This window comes from Dermacentor variabilis, chromosome 1 (genome assembly GCF_050947875.1).
Source record: "Dermacentor variabilis isolate Ectoservices chromosome 1, ASM5094787v1, whole genome shotgun sequence".
NCBI classification, from domain to species: Eukaryota; Metazoa; Arthropoda; class Arachnida; order Ixodida; family Ixodidae; genus Dermacentor; species Dermacentor variabilis.
In genome coordinates this window covers 137345183-137361396 of record NC_134568.1, presented here as the reverse complement: position 1 = coordinate 137361396, position 16214 = coordinate 137345183, and the positions used below count along the sequence as shown (strand labels likewise).

Sequence of the window (16214 nt, the reverse complement as noted above, 5' to 3'; positions counted from 1 at the left end):
CCGCTGCCCGACTAATGTCATGACGGTTTGGTCTATGAACTTGTCGATGCTATAGATGCTCGCAAGTTCAGTGGAGTGGAAAGGCAGCGGTAAGAAGCACATTTAAAAAAAGCATGGCATATGGTCATGTTTGTGTTATGAATTAATGCACTGGATTACAAAAAAGGAGCAGCGGGAAATTGCACGCTGAGAACACCGATAAGCATACAGTGCGACGCAACTTGAGAATTAATATTGAAACGTCCAAGAATTTAGAAGACAAAAAAAGATTGAGTCGTCGCGACGGCACACACAGTCCCCGTGGAAGTCTCGCAATGAAATTATTTTTGAACAGCTCTGATAGCGCCCACGCAGCAATGGTTGCTTGTATTGGCCTCGAGCTCCACCACTGGAAAACCTGGCGCCACCGTCGGCGTGACGTGCCAGGAGGGATCACGTGGACATAGCGGCCGCGTCGGCTGCTTCGGGCGCGCCGAAGCGAGCTGAAAACGAGAGTTTAAATTCCCTCGTACGCTGCGGTCCTCATTTAGTGGCGAGATTTTCCCGCTTCGAGTGTCTCCTTTACAACGCTTGAAAGCACAACAATAGGTGGTGGCTGCCTTTGAAGGCGCACAACATGGTAGGCTACTGCTAGGTGCCGCAATGCCGGACGCACGCAACGGAGCACGGTGTCAGCCTTATTCACACGTAGCCGCACGACAAGAAGCTGTGTGAAGCTTGGCTCGCGAAATATAAAACCGGCAAACAGTCATCGGCTACAACTCGGGCATGCAGCAAGCACAGACGCGAGGAAGATTTCTGCTACGGCGCCCGGTCTGCGATGTTCTGAAAACGCGCACTGAGACGCTCGCCCGAGTCTGCTGCCCGACTAATGTCATGACGGTTTGGTTTATGAACTTGTCGATGCTTTAGAAACTGGCAAGTTCAGTGGAGTGGAAAGGCAGCGGTAAGAAGCACATTTAAAAAAAGCATGGCATATGGTCATGTTTGTGTTATGAATTAATGCACTGGATTACAAAAAAGGAGCAGCGGGGAATTGCACGCTGAGAACACCGATAAACATACAGTGCGCCAAAACTCGAGAAATAGTATTGAAAGGTCAAAGAATTTAGAAGAAAAAAAAAGATTGAATCGTCGCGACGGCTCATCACAGTCCCCGTAGGCGTCGAAGTCTCTACAATGAAATTATTTTTGAACAGCTCTGATAGCGCCCACGCAACAATGGTTGCTTGTATACTGTCAAATGCTCATATTCTGCGGCCTAAAGCTCATGGCACGGTGCGAAAACGCGCGGGCGGAGAAAGCGAAACAGTGCGCGGACAAGCATGCAGATGCGCAGTCGGTCGCTGCGAATCTGCACGATCGCTGCATTGAGGCTTCATTCTATTACGCTCCATTTAGTTATACAAACACTATAAGAACACATTTCAGATAGTTTGCTCTCAGCGTTTACCTACCTTTCACGCAAGAAGCCGGTTCGGGAGACTCCATCGCGGCGACCGCGCGCAGTGGCGTTCACTGTACGTATTCGGTAAAGGGATAGAGTCTGTAAACGATTGTGTGCTTTCAGTTTGCCCAATGTTATTATTTAGACAGTAAGAAACTTCTCTCGTTTCGAAAGTACTTACAGAAATGTCCGGGAGAGCTCGCGCGTGGTGTTTTCAGTGAGCGCTGACAGCAAAACCTATGAGGAGCGCGCCACGTGATCCCTCATACTACGCCAGCGAGGCGCTTCCGATAGATGGCGACTCCGTAACTCCTCGCCAAATGCTCATATTCTGCGCACGCGACGAAACCGAAACAGTACGCGGAAAAGCATGCAGACGCGCAGTCGGTCGCTGCGAATCTGTGCGATCGCTGCATTGAGGTTTCATTCTATCACGCTCCATTTAGTTATAAAAACTCTATAAGAACATATTTTACATAGTTTTTGCTCTCAGCGTTTACCTACCTTTCACGCAAGAAGCCGGTTCGGGAGACTCCATTGCGGCAACCGCGCGCAGTGGCGTTCACTGTACGTATTCGGTAGATAGCGTCTGTAAACGATTCTGTGCTTTCAGTTTGCCCAAGATTATTATTTAGACAGTAAAAAACTTCTCTCGTTTCGAAAGTACTTACAGAAATGTCCGGGAGAGCTCGCGCGTAGTGTTTTCAGTGAGCGTTGAGAGCAAAACCTACCCCGACAACACCAAATGCATGCTAAAGACGTCCCAAGTAAGTACTGAAGTCCCAAGTCCAAAAAAGGAAGTAATATGGATGTCCCATGGACTTAAGCGAACGGATGTCCAATAAACGTCCCAGAATATAGTACTTGAATGGGCACCTGCATGCATACGTCAATACATGCATATGCTCATTTCACGAGTATTTTATGTGCCATCCCAGTACACGTACGCGCTCAAATTAAACTTGCATAACCTTGCACACATAATATGCATTATGGAGGCGAGAACACAAAATGTCGCTTATTTACTGTAATTTTGCATATGAATTCTGCCGTTCGCGCGTTAATTAGCAAGCGCAATACGTACGTGCGTGAACAATATCGCGCGATAGGCTACGATGGTCGTTAGTCCCACATTTATATAAACATCAACCTTGCGCACTAAAGTGGTTCAACTCCAATGGCGCACGAATGTAGTTCAACGTAGATAAACATTACTGTGGATTGAAACCATCCGTGCGACAGACCTGCTTAAATATGCTTTCTATACTTGCCAAATTCTCGGAGAAGCTGCGAGTAGTTTCGATTTCAGTTCTTTTTGAATTTATCTTTTACTCCCTAACTAATTCCAAACAGGCAGGAAAAACACAATAAAACAAAAGCTTTATTATTAGTATTTAAAATACCGAATAGCTTCTTTTTACTTTTGATCGTATTATATGTTCGTTATTGGCGGCGAGGAGTTACGGAGTCGCCATCTATCGGAAGCGCCTCGCTGGCGGAGTATGAGGGATCATGCGGCGCGCTCCTGATAGGTTTTGCTGTCAGCGCTCACTGAAAACACCACGCGCGAGCTCTCCCGGACATTTCTATAAGTACTTTCGAAACGAGAGAAGTTTCTTACTGTCTAAATAATAATCTTGGGCAAACTGAAAGCACAGAAACATTTACAGACGCTATCTCCTTACCGAATACGTACAGTGAACGCCACTGCGCGCGGTCGCCGCGATGGAGTCTCCCGAACCGGCTTCTTGCGTGAAAGGTAGGTAAACGCTGAGAGCAAACTATGTGAAATATGTTCTTATAGTGTTTGTATAACTAAATGGAGCGTAATAGAACGAAGCCTCAATGCAGCGATCGCGCAGATTCGCAGCGACCGACTGCGCGTCTGCATGCTTGTCCGCGCACTGTTTCGCTTTCTCCGCGCGCGCGTTTTCGCACCGTGCCATGAGCTTTAGGCCGCAGAATATGAGCATTTGACAGTATACAAGCAACCATTGTTGCGTGGGCGCTATCAGAGGTGTTCAAAAATAATTTCATTGTAGAGACTTCGACGCCTACGGGGACTGTGATGTCCCGTCGCGACGATTCAATCTTTTTTTCTTCTAAATTCTTTGACCTTTCAATATTATTTCTCGAGTTGCGTCGCACTGTATGTTTATCGGTGTTCTCAGCGTGCAATTTCCCGCTGCTCCTTTTTTGTAATCCAGTGCATTAATTCATAACACAAACATGACCATATGCCATGCTTTTTTTAAATGTGCTTCTTACCGCTGCCTTTCCACTCCATTGAACTTGCGAGCATCTATAGCATCGACAAGTTCATAGACCAAACCGTCATGACATTAGTCGGGCAGCGGACTCGGGCGAGCGTCTCAGTGCGCGTTTTCAGAACATCGCAGACCGGGCGACGTAGCAGAAATCTTCCTCGCGTCTGTGCTTCCTGCATACCCGAGTTGTAGCCGATGACTGTTTGCCGGTTTTATGTTTCGCGAGCCAAGCTTCACGCAGCTTCTTGTCCTGCGGCTACGTGTGAATAAGGCTGACACCGGCCTCCGTTACGTGCGTCCGGCCCTGCGGAACCGAGCAGTAGCCTACCATGTTGCGCGCCTTCAAAGGCAGCCACTACCTATTGTAGTGCTTTGAAGCGTTGTAAAGGAGACACTCGAAGCGGGAAAATTTCGCCACTAAATTAGGACCGCAGCTTACGAGGGAATTTAAACTCGTTTTCAGCTCGCTTCGGCGCGCCCGAAGCAGCCGACGCGGCCGCTATGTCCACGTGATCCCTAATAGCACGTCACGCGGACGGTGGCGCCAGCTTTTCCAGTGGTGGAGCTCGAGGCCAATATGCGGCATGGCGGCTATGGCTGCTTTGTTGCCATGGTTTCGCATTTTCTCCCGTGGGCTCCGTGTTCGGGGTTTCGCGCGCTTTCTCAAGTAAGTTTTTAGTTGGGCTCGTGGAGCCAGTCTGCGTTTCAATCGAAGGTAAGTGTTGTCATTTGCTAACTGTTTCTGATCAGTCTGGCCAGCGGACATACGTATGATGGCCTTGTTTTTCACCTTCAGAGCTTACGGTTGGCGGGAAGCGCGCCATGGAAAGCGAATACGAAAGTAAGTTATCGTCGCATTTTTCATTCCTCCATGTTCGTAGCGTTAGTCCGCCTCTTTTAAAGTGCAGTCCAATGTCTCAATACACTCAATGTCACTCGCGTAAACAGCACGCACACGTCAATTTACTGGCGATTGAGAATCTGAACAACGTCAGCATGGCTTCAATGTCGATAGCGACTGCCTACCGTCGCGTCAGCCAAGCCGTGCAGGCCGATGTGCGCGCAATATTGGCAGCTGCAGGCGAACATATTAACGCAGGGAATCTTCCTGCTGTCGCTGCCACCTCCTTTCAGCCAGTGGCGGCATTTGTGGCGGTGCGCAGGAATTTTTCGATGTGGACCAGTCTGGAGACAGCATACATTTAGCAATCACAGCTTTCCCTTGGAACTCGACAACGTGCTTGACAGGCGCCACAGAAGCGTTACAGAGCAGGACACCGTAACGGATTGTAGCACAAGCACATTGTTGAAAGAACTGGACATATTGCTTCATTGAAAGAAGACCCGAGACAATGGAGCAGTTTAATGTTGCTTTGTACCACACTTGTGCACTGGAGCACTGCATATTATGATTAAGATGCATTGTACAGATCATGGGAGAGGGGGTGTGGACACTTACAGAATACCCCCTTGGCCCACCATCCCAGCTTCCGCACGTTTTGTAAAAATTTAAGACCACTTACAAGCTACTGAGGCTTTTTTGAATGAATATCAGCGTAAGACATAACAGGACATGACACAAATGCTTTGTGTGTCATGCATGCAGTTTATTGGCACGTTCAATGTTTTGTTGGTCTCAGGTAGTATATCTAAATTTTTGTCTGCTTGTGCATTCTCCTATCAAACAGAGTGTAAGCTATGGTGTCTGTTGTTTCAGATGCTGTGCACAGGTCTGTAGCTACCCACGCTGAAGCTCCAAGATTATACACAGACTTGCAAACTCAAGGTTAATCACCTATGTTATATACATCTTTGTGCAGCTGTCATTCACTTTTCCTAGTATTAGTTTTTGTACATTTATTAAGCTATGGTCATGTGGAGCATAACCTATGGTCTGCTTTACATTCAGGTTCAGCCTACAGGCCAGTATCCACATCTCTTGCTAAAGCTACAAAGTCACGCACGAATCCACATGTGCTCGGTGTGCAATTCATATGCAATGTTATGTTCTATTAATGCTGTTCTATTTTTGCTTTTTGCTTATGCATTCTGTGGCCAGGTGGAGTTTAATCTATGGTGTTTTGTTTTACATGCTTTGCACAGGTCGGAAGCTGCCGGCTCATTCACGCAAATGCAAATGTTGTGGTATGTCATTTATGGGATATGCATCATTATGTTGTTGTCATTCATTGTTTCCACTTTTTGATTTTTTGTACATTTATTAGCTATGGTCAAATGCCTGTGGTCTGTTATATGTTCAGGTTCATCATACACACAGTATCCACACCCCTTGCTGGAGCTACAAGACCACACACAGAACCACATGTGCTTGGTGTGTCATTTTGATATCGCATTGCTGTGTTTGTTATGGTGCTGTAGCTCTTGATATTTAGTTTTTTTAATGCAATTAAGATTCTTTGCCTACTTCAGGCGTATTGAGCCTATGTATGTAACTATTCTCTTCCGTCTTTGTTTCAGGTGCTTTATGCAGGGCTGCTTCAACACATGCTGAAGTTGCCAGCTTCACAGAGTTGCAACCTCTTGGTATGTCCCGCATGTAATATAAATCTTTATGCTGGCGTTGTTCAGTGATTATAATTTTTGTTTTTGGACATTTAATGCACTGTAGTCAGGCGTAGCATAACCTGTGGTGTCGTTTATGTTCAGATTCATCGTACAGGCCGGTATCGACATATCTGACTGGAGCTACAAGGTCACACGCAGGTCCACAAGTGCTCGGTATGTCGTCCACCTTCTATTAATAGTTATAGTTAATAGGGTTCAGTGTTGGGTTTTACTGTTACTAAAGTGAAATTTTCAGTATTTTATTTGTGACGACTGATTTGTCTTGCTTTCTCATTTAATATTTACTTGAGACAAGTTATCTTTTGTATTCTATATGTACCATTCACATTCGTGATAGTCCATTAGCACTAACTTAGATTGTTGTTCATTGTAATATATTGGAAACAGAGGGTAATGCCCTTAGCCCTAAATAAGCTGTCTTATTTAGTTATCTTGCAGCTTCATGACAAAAATTATGGCAGAACCCATCTCATGATGACTGTCGACCGTAATGTGATTAGCATTCAAGCAGTATAGCAGCACACGACATTGCTGAAGCCACATTCATTTAAAATCTACAGTGGCCATTCTGAGACTATCGTTGCTTTGGCTATAGGCGACATATGGTGTCCCCGGTATCAGCCCACTTTGTTATAGCACTCACTTGGCGAGGTTGCTCGTGAGCATGACGGCATAATGAAGACTGTGTGACGAAGACGTAATGATGAAGTATGACGTCTATAGAACAACAAAGGTATTATGACGACAACGCCATGGCGGCAAGGTGATGGCAATTTTGAAACGATGACTATGGTATAATCACGACAATGTGATGACTACAGCATGAGGACAATGGGATGATGCAAGTGCAGGGCGACGACTGTGATGAAGGTACGGCAACAACGATGGCAACAACAATAAGATGACATGTTTGAAGTGATGACAATGGAAAACAACAGAGGGATGACAATGGTGTGATGATAACCATGTGATTATGATGATGTGATGACGGCATAGCAAGAGTCGGATGATGATAGAATGACGAAGGTGGAACTACCATTACGGCATCACGACAGCAATATGACAATGACGTGTCCAATCATTTAGTCATGGAGATAGCCAACTTTTTTGTCAGTCAAGGCAACTGACCGCTGGCTGACATTAAAAAATTTTAATTCTGGCTTTTTACATGCCTCTAGCAAGATGTGATTATGAGCCAGGCACACCGTAATGGGGGACTCGGGAATAATTTTGACCACCTGGGGTCCTTCAGCATGCGCCCAGTGCATGGCACATGAGCATGTTTGCATTCTGCCCCCATCGGAATGTGCATGTGGCAGCCAGGAATTGAACCTGCGAGCTCAAGCTTAGCAGCACAACACCGTAGCCGCTAAGCCACTGCAGCAAGAAGTGAGCTGACACATGAATGCCCTTTGCAATGCACAGTGATGCATAGTTCCCTTGATCGAAAAATAAATTGGCTATTTCCGTGACTAAGAGATTATATGCCCGTTTCGTTTTCATTAAGGACACATGTCTGGTTTTTAGGCGATTTTTTAGTAACTTTTTGATTTTCGAAAGCATATATGTTGCGGTTGCAGAATAAATGCGCTTGATAGGAGCCAGTGCTTAGTCCTATTCTCTTTTTCTCGTCCCATTCGTCACTCTGCCTTTCTGTCATGAAGCCATACTAAAAAGCACAGGTTCAGAATTTCTTGCAATATTGCTGGCTGTCCAGTCATTAATATATCTGCATTTTTATTTTTCAGCATGCACTCACATGTTCCCTGTTGAATGCTGTAGTGTAAATGATAAGCAGCAAGTTCTTAGAGCTCCATCTCTTAAGCTTGTGTAATTGAATAATATGTTTCTTTCACTTTTGCTATATGTACCTGTGTAAATTGAAGTCGAGGTTTTGACGGAAGCCTGTCTGGTCGGGAGGCATCATGAAGAAGGGTAAAAAGAAGGACACCGACCACTAAATGAATATAAGAAAAGACGAAAAAAAAATTTGATGTCAGGACACCACTTGGAATCCCTTCTAATCCAAATGACAGATAGCACCTTCAACCGGAATGGCTGAACCCTCCCCCCCATCTACACGCGCTGCTTACGTCATATTTTAAAGCCATATAAACATTTATTGCACGTCCTTGATTTCATTGTGAACAAGGATCCCGTCAGGGGAGCCGCAACGTCTTTTCTTATATTCATTCAGTGGTTGGTGTCCTTCTTTTTACCCTTCTTCACCTGTGTAAATTGAAACGCAAACAGCAAAGTGCATAGCTTCTATACACTTTGCCTCACCTAGCTTTTGCTTCACGATAATGGTGTGAGCCTGAGTATTCATTAGCCAACCCTATGGCATAGCTATGCAGCATGTAAGAAAAGCTTTTGTATGTTGCTGCTGGCACACTACCTTTTCTCAATGTCATCGTGTTGGAGTGACACCGCCATGAGTCAGTGGCACAGTTTATCGCTTCTTCCACCTTTAGGAGTGCGCCCCATCATTCGAGCTACGATGGTTGCTAGCGTGCAAGCGGTGACTTAGAAAAGCACTTGTGGTCTGTGGCGTGGCTGCAGCATTGTACAAATCGTGAATCCTAACTCACACTGTTATCACAAGGCCAGTGCTAGGTGACGAAAACTATAAAGAAGGCATGTGCTCCGCTGTTTATGTTCCAACTGTGCCTGATAGTACGTTTAGTAGTGCTCATCACTGTTTCTTTTTTCCAAGTTTTGCCTCATCAAGTGCCATATGTACACAAAAATAGGTTGAATACTGACATACTTCACCCCTATATAGTAAACTCATTGAAAAATTTTTAAAATATGATTTTAATATAGGTAGACCTATATCTTTCTAGAAAAATGTAACTCTTTGACCATGACACACCTTTATTTACGGCTCGGCTACTAAATCTCGTTAGTTGATACCACAAGCTGTAACATCGTCTGAACTGGCAGAGAAGACATTCTCGCTGGATTTGGCGTCCCAAATGATGTTCGTGCACCATTGAGCGCGTTAAATATGCAGCATTCTTTAAAGCCAGTCTTAATAGTCTCGAGATTGGCCTTGTGGCAGGCGTAATGGTGGAACTCAGCTTGGTACTCTGGCTAGCTGTGTTCATAAATAGGGTCGATAGCTAATTTCGGGTAAAAGTTTCGAAAAAAGAAGATCTACCTATATTCGAATAAATGTGGTAATTTTTCATTGTGCAAATGGCGCTGAAATGAAAATTTACATAATACTAATGCCATTATTCTTTTTTATTTTTTGTAGCCTTCATGGAAATGGTCTTACAGATACTTAGTGGTATTAAGCAGACCCAGCAGGCCCAATCACAATACCTTAATGAGCTGCTCAGCAATGCCAACAGTGCACCTTACAACCTTGTGACCTCCCTGATTTGCCTTTTTCGGATGCGACAGACGTGCTTGACTATGACAAAAAGCTTGAGACAGACAGACAAGCTCGACATCAGATGGTAATTTTTCTTCTTCGTCTATTTTTGTAATTTTGCCCATTTTATGGCTGTAAGCATGTTTTAATCAGTGCTCCACTCCCTGATCATGTTGCTTCATGGCCTAGGCTCAGTGTGAAATTGCCTGTCTTGTAACTACAGTGGGCTTTAGTTACAAGACAGAAATTGATACTGATGTTACTTATGACACTAAGTCTCATTCATGACATGCTGTAGGATTTTACATTAACTGTCTATGACAATTTTAAAGAATATAAGTAAAAGTAAAAGCCAGTTAGCACTTTTCTATTACCAAGAACTCATTTAGGTTGCAAAACTTTCAATGTTAACTGAATCACAATTTATCTTTATAGCTGTATCTTTTTTTGTTCCTTTTTAAGAGAAGCATTTGGCTGTCCAACATGAAGGGGGAAAAATTATCTGAGTTCAATCTGTGCAAGCTAATGTTGTGGTGAGTTAGGTGTAGTAAGTTTGACATCACTTACTTCTTTTTAAATCTAGTGTCAAGCAATATACTCACTGTATTGATGCTGCTTTGGCAGATTTGATCCTTTATTGCCTAACTAGATGGATTTTCCATGGCAAAATATATATAATGTACGACATTGTAACAGCTTATGACTTATACACCTTTTATTCACACTTTGCTAAGTTTAGTGCTGGTATTTAGTTTTATCTCTTTAGTAGAGTATATACTGGTCCAAGTTTTGTGTGGTGTGCAAAACTTATAGAAAGGATAATTTGGTCATGCATGCAGGCACATTGACTAATGACATCAGACATCCAGATGCCACCCTAAAGGGTGTTGAGAGGGCCGCCATGACGTGGTTCCGCCATGCTGCGAAGTGACTTGCTGCTCAAAAAATATAATTTTGTTGATTTCGCTGCCGAATGTGATCATGCTGAAGTCGGCTTTCTTGTTGCAGATTTTCTGCATGGCCTGTATGAACATATTTTTTTCACTACTGCTTCATCCTTTTAATGTTGCCGTTTGCCACATTCAGCACCATCATTTTCTTAATGTGTTGTTTCCTGTACCTAGCTTAAATTTTTATTTCCTGAAACTAAATTTCTTTACTGGTGCATACAGCTTGCACAGTCTGCTTAACTCTCTTCTAGCAGTGTAGGATTAAGAGTTAAGAGAGCAGAGCTAAGACTAATTAAATGCATTATTGGTGTAACTGGGAACACTGTTGTACAATGCTTAAAAAGTGCACAGCAATGTACACAAAAGCATCTTAGCAAGTAAATACAACTTTGAATTCTGCACTACTAGATGAAAGTTAAGCATGCAGGCTGTGCACACCAGTAAAGAAATTAGGTTCCAGGAAATCAAAATTTCTCTTGGGCGCAGGAAACAACACAAAATATTATTTTAAACTTTGTATTAATAGGTCCTGTGAGGAGAATGTGACTAAATTACATATGTGTTCATCTTTCATATGGGAAGCGTGCAATAAAAATAAAAATTTCCAAAGTTCAACTGTCGTGAACTGCTGTCTAATTTATAGTGCCTTGTCCAACATAAAATTAGTGTCGTGTATTTACAAAAAATCTAAAAATACTAACTGCTTTAACAATTCGTTTTTCTGTCAGAGCATTTCTAAACTTCACCCGTCTTCAGTGTACTCCTAAATTCACTGCCTTGTCACATTACTTTTTCTATTATTTAATTCTGTTCTAGAACTGTTACAGCATGATGGCCTTCAGTGTTTTTGTCATTTGCTCCTTTACCTTTTCCTCATCCTGAAAATGTCTTCAAGATCTTGTTTCAGGCTTGGAATTGAAACACGGAGGGCAGGATCCATTGTTGTCCATTTTATGTTGGGAACTTACACACACCCATTGCCGTGTAGCTGGATGGATGTGCTTCTGCCCCCTCAGCAATGTTTCCAGTGTTCTCAATATTTGGTAAATATAAAAACAAAGAGGAAAACAACAGAACCACTGAAAGCCATAAGCCTGCAGTCTTGGGAAAAACTATGAAAATGAGAATTACATCTCGGGAAGAATACATTGAAGGTGACTGAAGTGAAGAAGTGTTCGAAAAAAATGTAGAACTTTCAAAAAGATAATTCTTTGTATTTATGGGTACCTGCCCTTTAAATGCTGCATGCACTGGTAATTTCTAGGAACAGCGAAATATATAACATCCAGCTGTGATCCCTGAATGTCCCGGAAAGCACATTTAATGGACATCCTGTGGATATCCAAATATGATCCCAGAATGTCCCGGAGAGGACACATAATGGATGATCCTGTGGATGTCGTTTTTTGTCTCATTTAGGAGGATTTGGGGATTTGTATGGGACATCCCAGGGACATCCCACACCTCCTAAGCAGGAAATCCCAGTGATATCCAAAGGTCATCAGTGTGTTGTCTGGGTATGAGGAGCGCGCCGCGTGATTCCTCATACTACGCCAGCGAGGCGCTTCCGATAGATGGCGACTCCGTAACTCCTCGCCGCCATATATATGACTCTGCCTAGGCACTATGGAGGAGTTTTTAGGCGTTTGAGGGGTCGACTTTGCGCTTGGACGCTGGCTGCCGCCGCAGTAAAAAAAAAAAATCTATGGGCCCTTAGCTGAGCTAAACTGCGATAAGCAAAAGTCTATCTATGACTGCCTCTGTTTCTGTTGTTTGAACTGTTCTGCGAACGGACGCCGCCGTGGCCGCGAGCATGGGATGCAATCACAGCCATATGGCCAGAACGCAAGGTTTGTCGCCGATGTACGCGCACCCCCACGCCCACTCGCACAGCGCTACTGGCATGGCGCCTCCTCTCCTTGCTCCCCTCGCCAGTGATCACCGCTTTCCTGCGTCCACCATGGACTGCGCCGAGACACTCATGAGCCACTAAAGGCTTACGCCCATACGCCTTAACAGGTGCAGCGGGCACTGACAACCGATTTGGCCATGGCTGTGTCGGACAGACTGTCTCGCGCCTACGGCGCTCGAGTGCTGAGTCAATTGTGCGCAAGTGGCTGAAAGGCCGCTGGTGACGATGAGTGACTCAGCACCAGCAGCGCAGGTGCGAGAATGTCGTTCCGACGTACCTTCAGAGGCAAGTTCTGACTGGTGTTGCAGAAGTCGCGGGGCACATTAATGCTGAACTTAGTGTCACAAGTTGGCGGCCGGACGTAATCATATTTATTCAATTGTATGTTATACTAATTGTCACACCGTGTCATTATTTCGCATTATTGACGGCGCCTCCACAGGACACGAAAGCGGAAACGGGGACACCAAAGCTAGAACCCGGACTGGTCCGTGCAGGGTTGGGGCTCGCCGAGGCCTGCAGGTGCCAGGGGTGTGTGTATAAGATCGGTTGTCCGCACAGCCAATTTTTTATACGAACACCCCCTGGCACGTTCCGGCCTCCACGGGCCGCCCTGCTTCCAGCTTTGATCCTCACGGTACCCCTTGGGTGCCCTGGACATCCTGCGCCGCCTACTTTATTATAACCTCAGGTGCTCTCCTGAGGCCTCAGTTTCCCGGTTACATGTGCCCTCCTGGAGCAGTGCTTGTAACAAATCCAATCTATCGTCGCGACGAAAAAAGCGACCCGCGACTTATACAACACCAGTCAGAACCTTGTCCCTACACACACAGTGATCACCAAATCGGTCGTCTGCAGTGCCCGCTGTTTCGCAGTGCCGGCAGCTAGCGTCCGAGCGTAAACAAACTCGACCCCACTACGCAATGCCGGAATGCCTAGGGACAAATGCCTAGAACACGCCCTAGGAAACCACAGAAGAAACCTCCTCCGTAGTGCCTAGGCAGAGTCATACCTAAAGTTGGTTCTTTATTCTATGGTCATACATTCAAGGGGCAAAAGCCCCCAGATTTTCTCTCTCGCGCTCGCTCTTTCTCAAGCCTGCGCATAAACGGCTCAAATAAACGTCTCGTGACTGATTTTCGCAGGCTACGCTAGCACCACCTGGATTCTAACGGTAGTTGCACTGATACCAGCAAAATGTTCACTTACTAATAGTAGATAATGTTAATAGTAGATAATGGGCACTGACAACCGATTTGGCCATGGCTGTGTCGGACAGACTGTCTCGCGCCTACGGCGCTCGAGTGCTGAGTCAATTGTGCGCAAGTGGCTGAAAGGCCGCTGGTGACGATGAGTGACTCAGCACCAGCAGCGCAGGTGCGAGAATGTCGTTCCGACGTACCTTCAGAGGCAAGTTCTGACTGGTGTTGCAGAAGTCGCGGGGCACATTAATGCTGAACTTAGTGTCACAAGTTGGCGGCCGGACGTAATCATATTTATTCAATTGTATGTTATACTAATTGTCACACCGTGTCATTATTTCGCATTATTGACGGCGCCTCCACAGGACACGAAAGCGGAAACGGGGACACCAAAGCTAGAACCCGGACTGGTCCGTGCAGGGTTGGGGCTCGCCGAGGCCTGCAGGTGCCAGGGGTGTGTGTATAAGATCGGTTGTCCGCACAGCCAATTTTTTATACGAACACCCCCTGGCACGTTCCGGCCTCCACGGGCCGCCCTGCTTCCAGCTTTGATCCTCACGGTACCCCTTGGGTGCCCTGGACATCCTGCGCCGCCTACTTTATTATAACCTCAGGTGCTCTCCTGAGGCCTCAGTTTCCCGGTTACATGTGCCCTCCTGGAGCAGTGCTTGTAACAAATCCAATCTATCGTCGCGACGAAAAAAGCGACCCGCGACTTATACAACACCAGTCAGAACCTTGTCCCTACACACACAGTGATCACCAAATCGGTCGTCTGCAGTGCCCGCTGTTTCGCAGTGCCGGCAGCTAGCGTCCGAGCGTAAACAAACTCGACCCCACTACGCAATGCCGGAATGCCTAGGGACAAATGCCTAGAACACGCCCTAGGAAACCACAGAAGAAACCTCCTCCGTAGTGCCTAGGCAGAGTCATACCTAAAGTTGGTTCTTTATTCTATGGTCATACATTCAAGGGGCAAAAGCCCCCAGATTTTCTCTCTCGCGCTCGCTCTTTCTCAAGCCTGCGCATAAACGGCTCAAATAAACGTCTCGTGACTGATTTTCGCAGGCTACGCTAGCACCACCTGGATTCTAACGGTAGTTGCACTGATACCAGCAAAATGTTCACTTACTAATAGTAGATAATGTTAATAGTAGATAATGGGCACTGACAACCGATTTGGCCATGGCTGTGTCGGACAGACTGTCTCGCGCCTACGGCGCTCGAGTGCTGAGTCAATTGTGCGCAAGTGGCTGAAAGGCCGCTGGTGACGATGAGTGACTCAGCACCAGCAGCGCAGGTGCGAGAATGTCGTTCCGACGTACCTTCAGAGGCAAGTTCTGACTGGTGTTGCAGAAGTCGCGGGGCACATTAATGCTGAACTTAGCGTCACAAGTTGGCGGCCGGACGTAATCATATTTATTCAATTGTATGTTATACTAATTGTCACACCGTGTCATTATTTCGCATTATTGACGGCGCCTCCACAGGACACGAAAGCGGAAACGGGGACACCAAAGCTAGAACCCGGACTGGTCCGTGCAGGGTTGGGGCTCGCCGAGGCCTGCAGGTGCCAGGGGTGTGTGTATAAGATCAGTTGTCCGCACAGCCAATTTTTTATACGAACACCCCCTGGCACGTTCCGGCCTCCACGGGCCGCCCTGCTTCCAGCTTTGATCCTCACGGTACCCCTTGGGTGCCCTGGACATCCTGCGCCGCCTACTTTATTATAACCTCAGGTGCTCTCCTGAGGCCTCAGTTTCCCGGTTACATGTGCCCTCCTGGAGCAGTGCTTGTAACAAATCCAATCTATCGTCGCGACGAAAAAAGCGACCCGCGACTTATACAACACCAGTCAGAACCTTGTCCCTACACACACAGTGATCACCAAATCGGTCGTCTGCAGTGCCCGCTGTTTCGCAGTGCCGGCAGCTAGCGTCCGAGCGTAAACAAACTCGACCCCACTACGCAATGCCGGAATGCCTAGGGACAAATGCCTAGAACACGCCCTAGGAAACCACAGAAGAAACCTCCTCCGTAGTGCCTAGGCAGAGTCATACCTAAAGTTGGTTCTTTATTCTATGGTCATACATTCAAGGGGCAAAAGCCCCCAGATTTTCTCTCTCGCGCTCGCTCTTTCTCAAGCCTGCGCATAAACGGCTCAAATAAACGTCTCGTGACTGATTTTCGCAGGCTACGCTAGCACCACCTGGATTCTAACGGTAGTTGCACTGATACCAGCAAAATGTTCACTTACTAATAGTAGATAATGTTAATAGTAGATAATGGGCACTGACAACCGATTTGGCCATGGCTGTGTCGGACAGACTGTCTCGCGCCTACGGCGCTCGAGTGCTGAGTCAATTGTGCGCAAGTGGCTGAAAGGCCGCTGGTGACGATGAGTGACTCAGCACCAGCAGCGCAGGTGCGAGAATGTCGTTCCGACGTACCTTCAGAGGCAAGTTCTG

General features: G+C 46.0%; 1 protein-coding gene across 6 annotated transcripts; it reads left to right on the top strand.

Moving 5' to 3' along the window:
* The first annotated feature begins 4173 nt into the window (after window positions 1-4173).
* On the top strand, window positions 4174-12718 carry LOC142585216 (uncharacterized). Of its 6 annotated transcripts, none has more exons than XM_075695820.1 (8): window positions 4188-4429; window positions 4511-4555; window positions 5432-5500; window positions 5818-5859; window positions 5976-6046; window positions 6193-6258; window positions 6382-6453; window positions 9563-9650. In XM_075695820.1, exons 2-7 carry the CDS (start codon window positions 4537-4539, stop codon window positions 6412-6414), a joined length of 300 nt encoding a protein of 99 aa, XP_075551935.1. In that variant the 5' UTR covers window positions 4188-4429; window positions 4511-4536; the 3' UTR covers window positions 6415-6453; window positions 9563-9650. The 6 variants fall into 6 exon arrangements, with proteins under 6 accessions (XP_075551927.1, XP_075551944.1, XP_075551952.1 ...); XM_075695804.1 differs by lacking the exon at window positions 5432-5500 and adding an exon at window positions 10522-12718 and having other exon boundaries at window positions 4193-4429; window positions 9563-9767; XM_075695829.1 differs by lacking the exon at window positions 9563-9650 and adding an exon at window positions 10522-10602 and having other exon boundaries at window positions 4187-4555.
* Window positions 12719-16214: the final 3496 nt, after the last annotated feature.

Coding starts and splice junctions, on each gene's coding strand:
- LOC142585216 (XM_075695793.1), top strand. CDS start 4,485: ATGATGGCCTTGTTTTTCACCTTCAGAGCTTACGGTTGGCGGGAAGCG. Junction 5,860..5,975: donor ACGCAAATGCAAATGTTGTG/GTATGTCATTTA, acceptor TTATATGTTCAG/GTTCATCATACACACAGTAT. Junction 6,454..9,562: donor CGCAGGTCCACAAGTGCTCG/GTATGTCGTCCA, acceptor TATTTTTTGTAG/CCTTCATGGAAATGGTCTTA.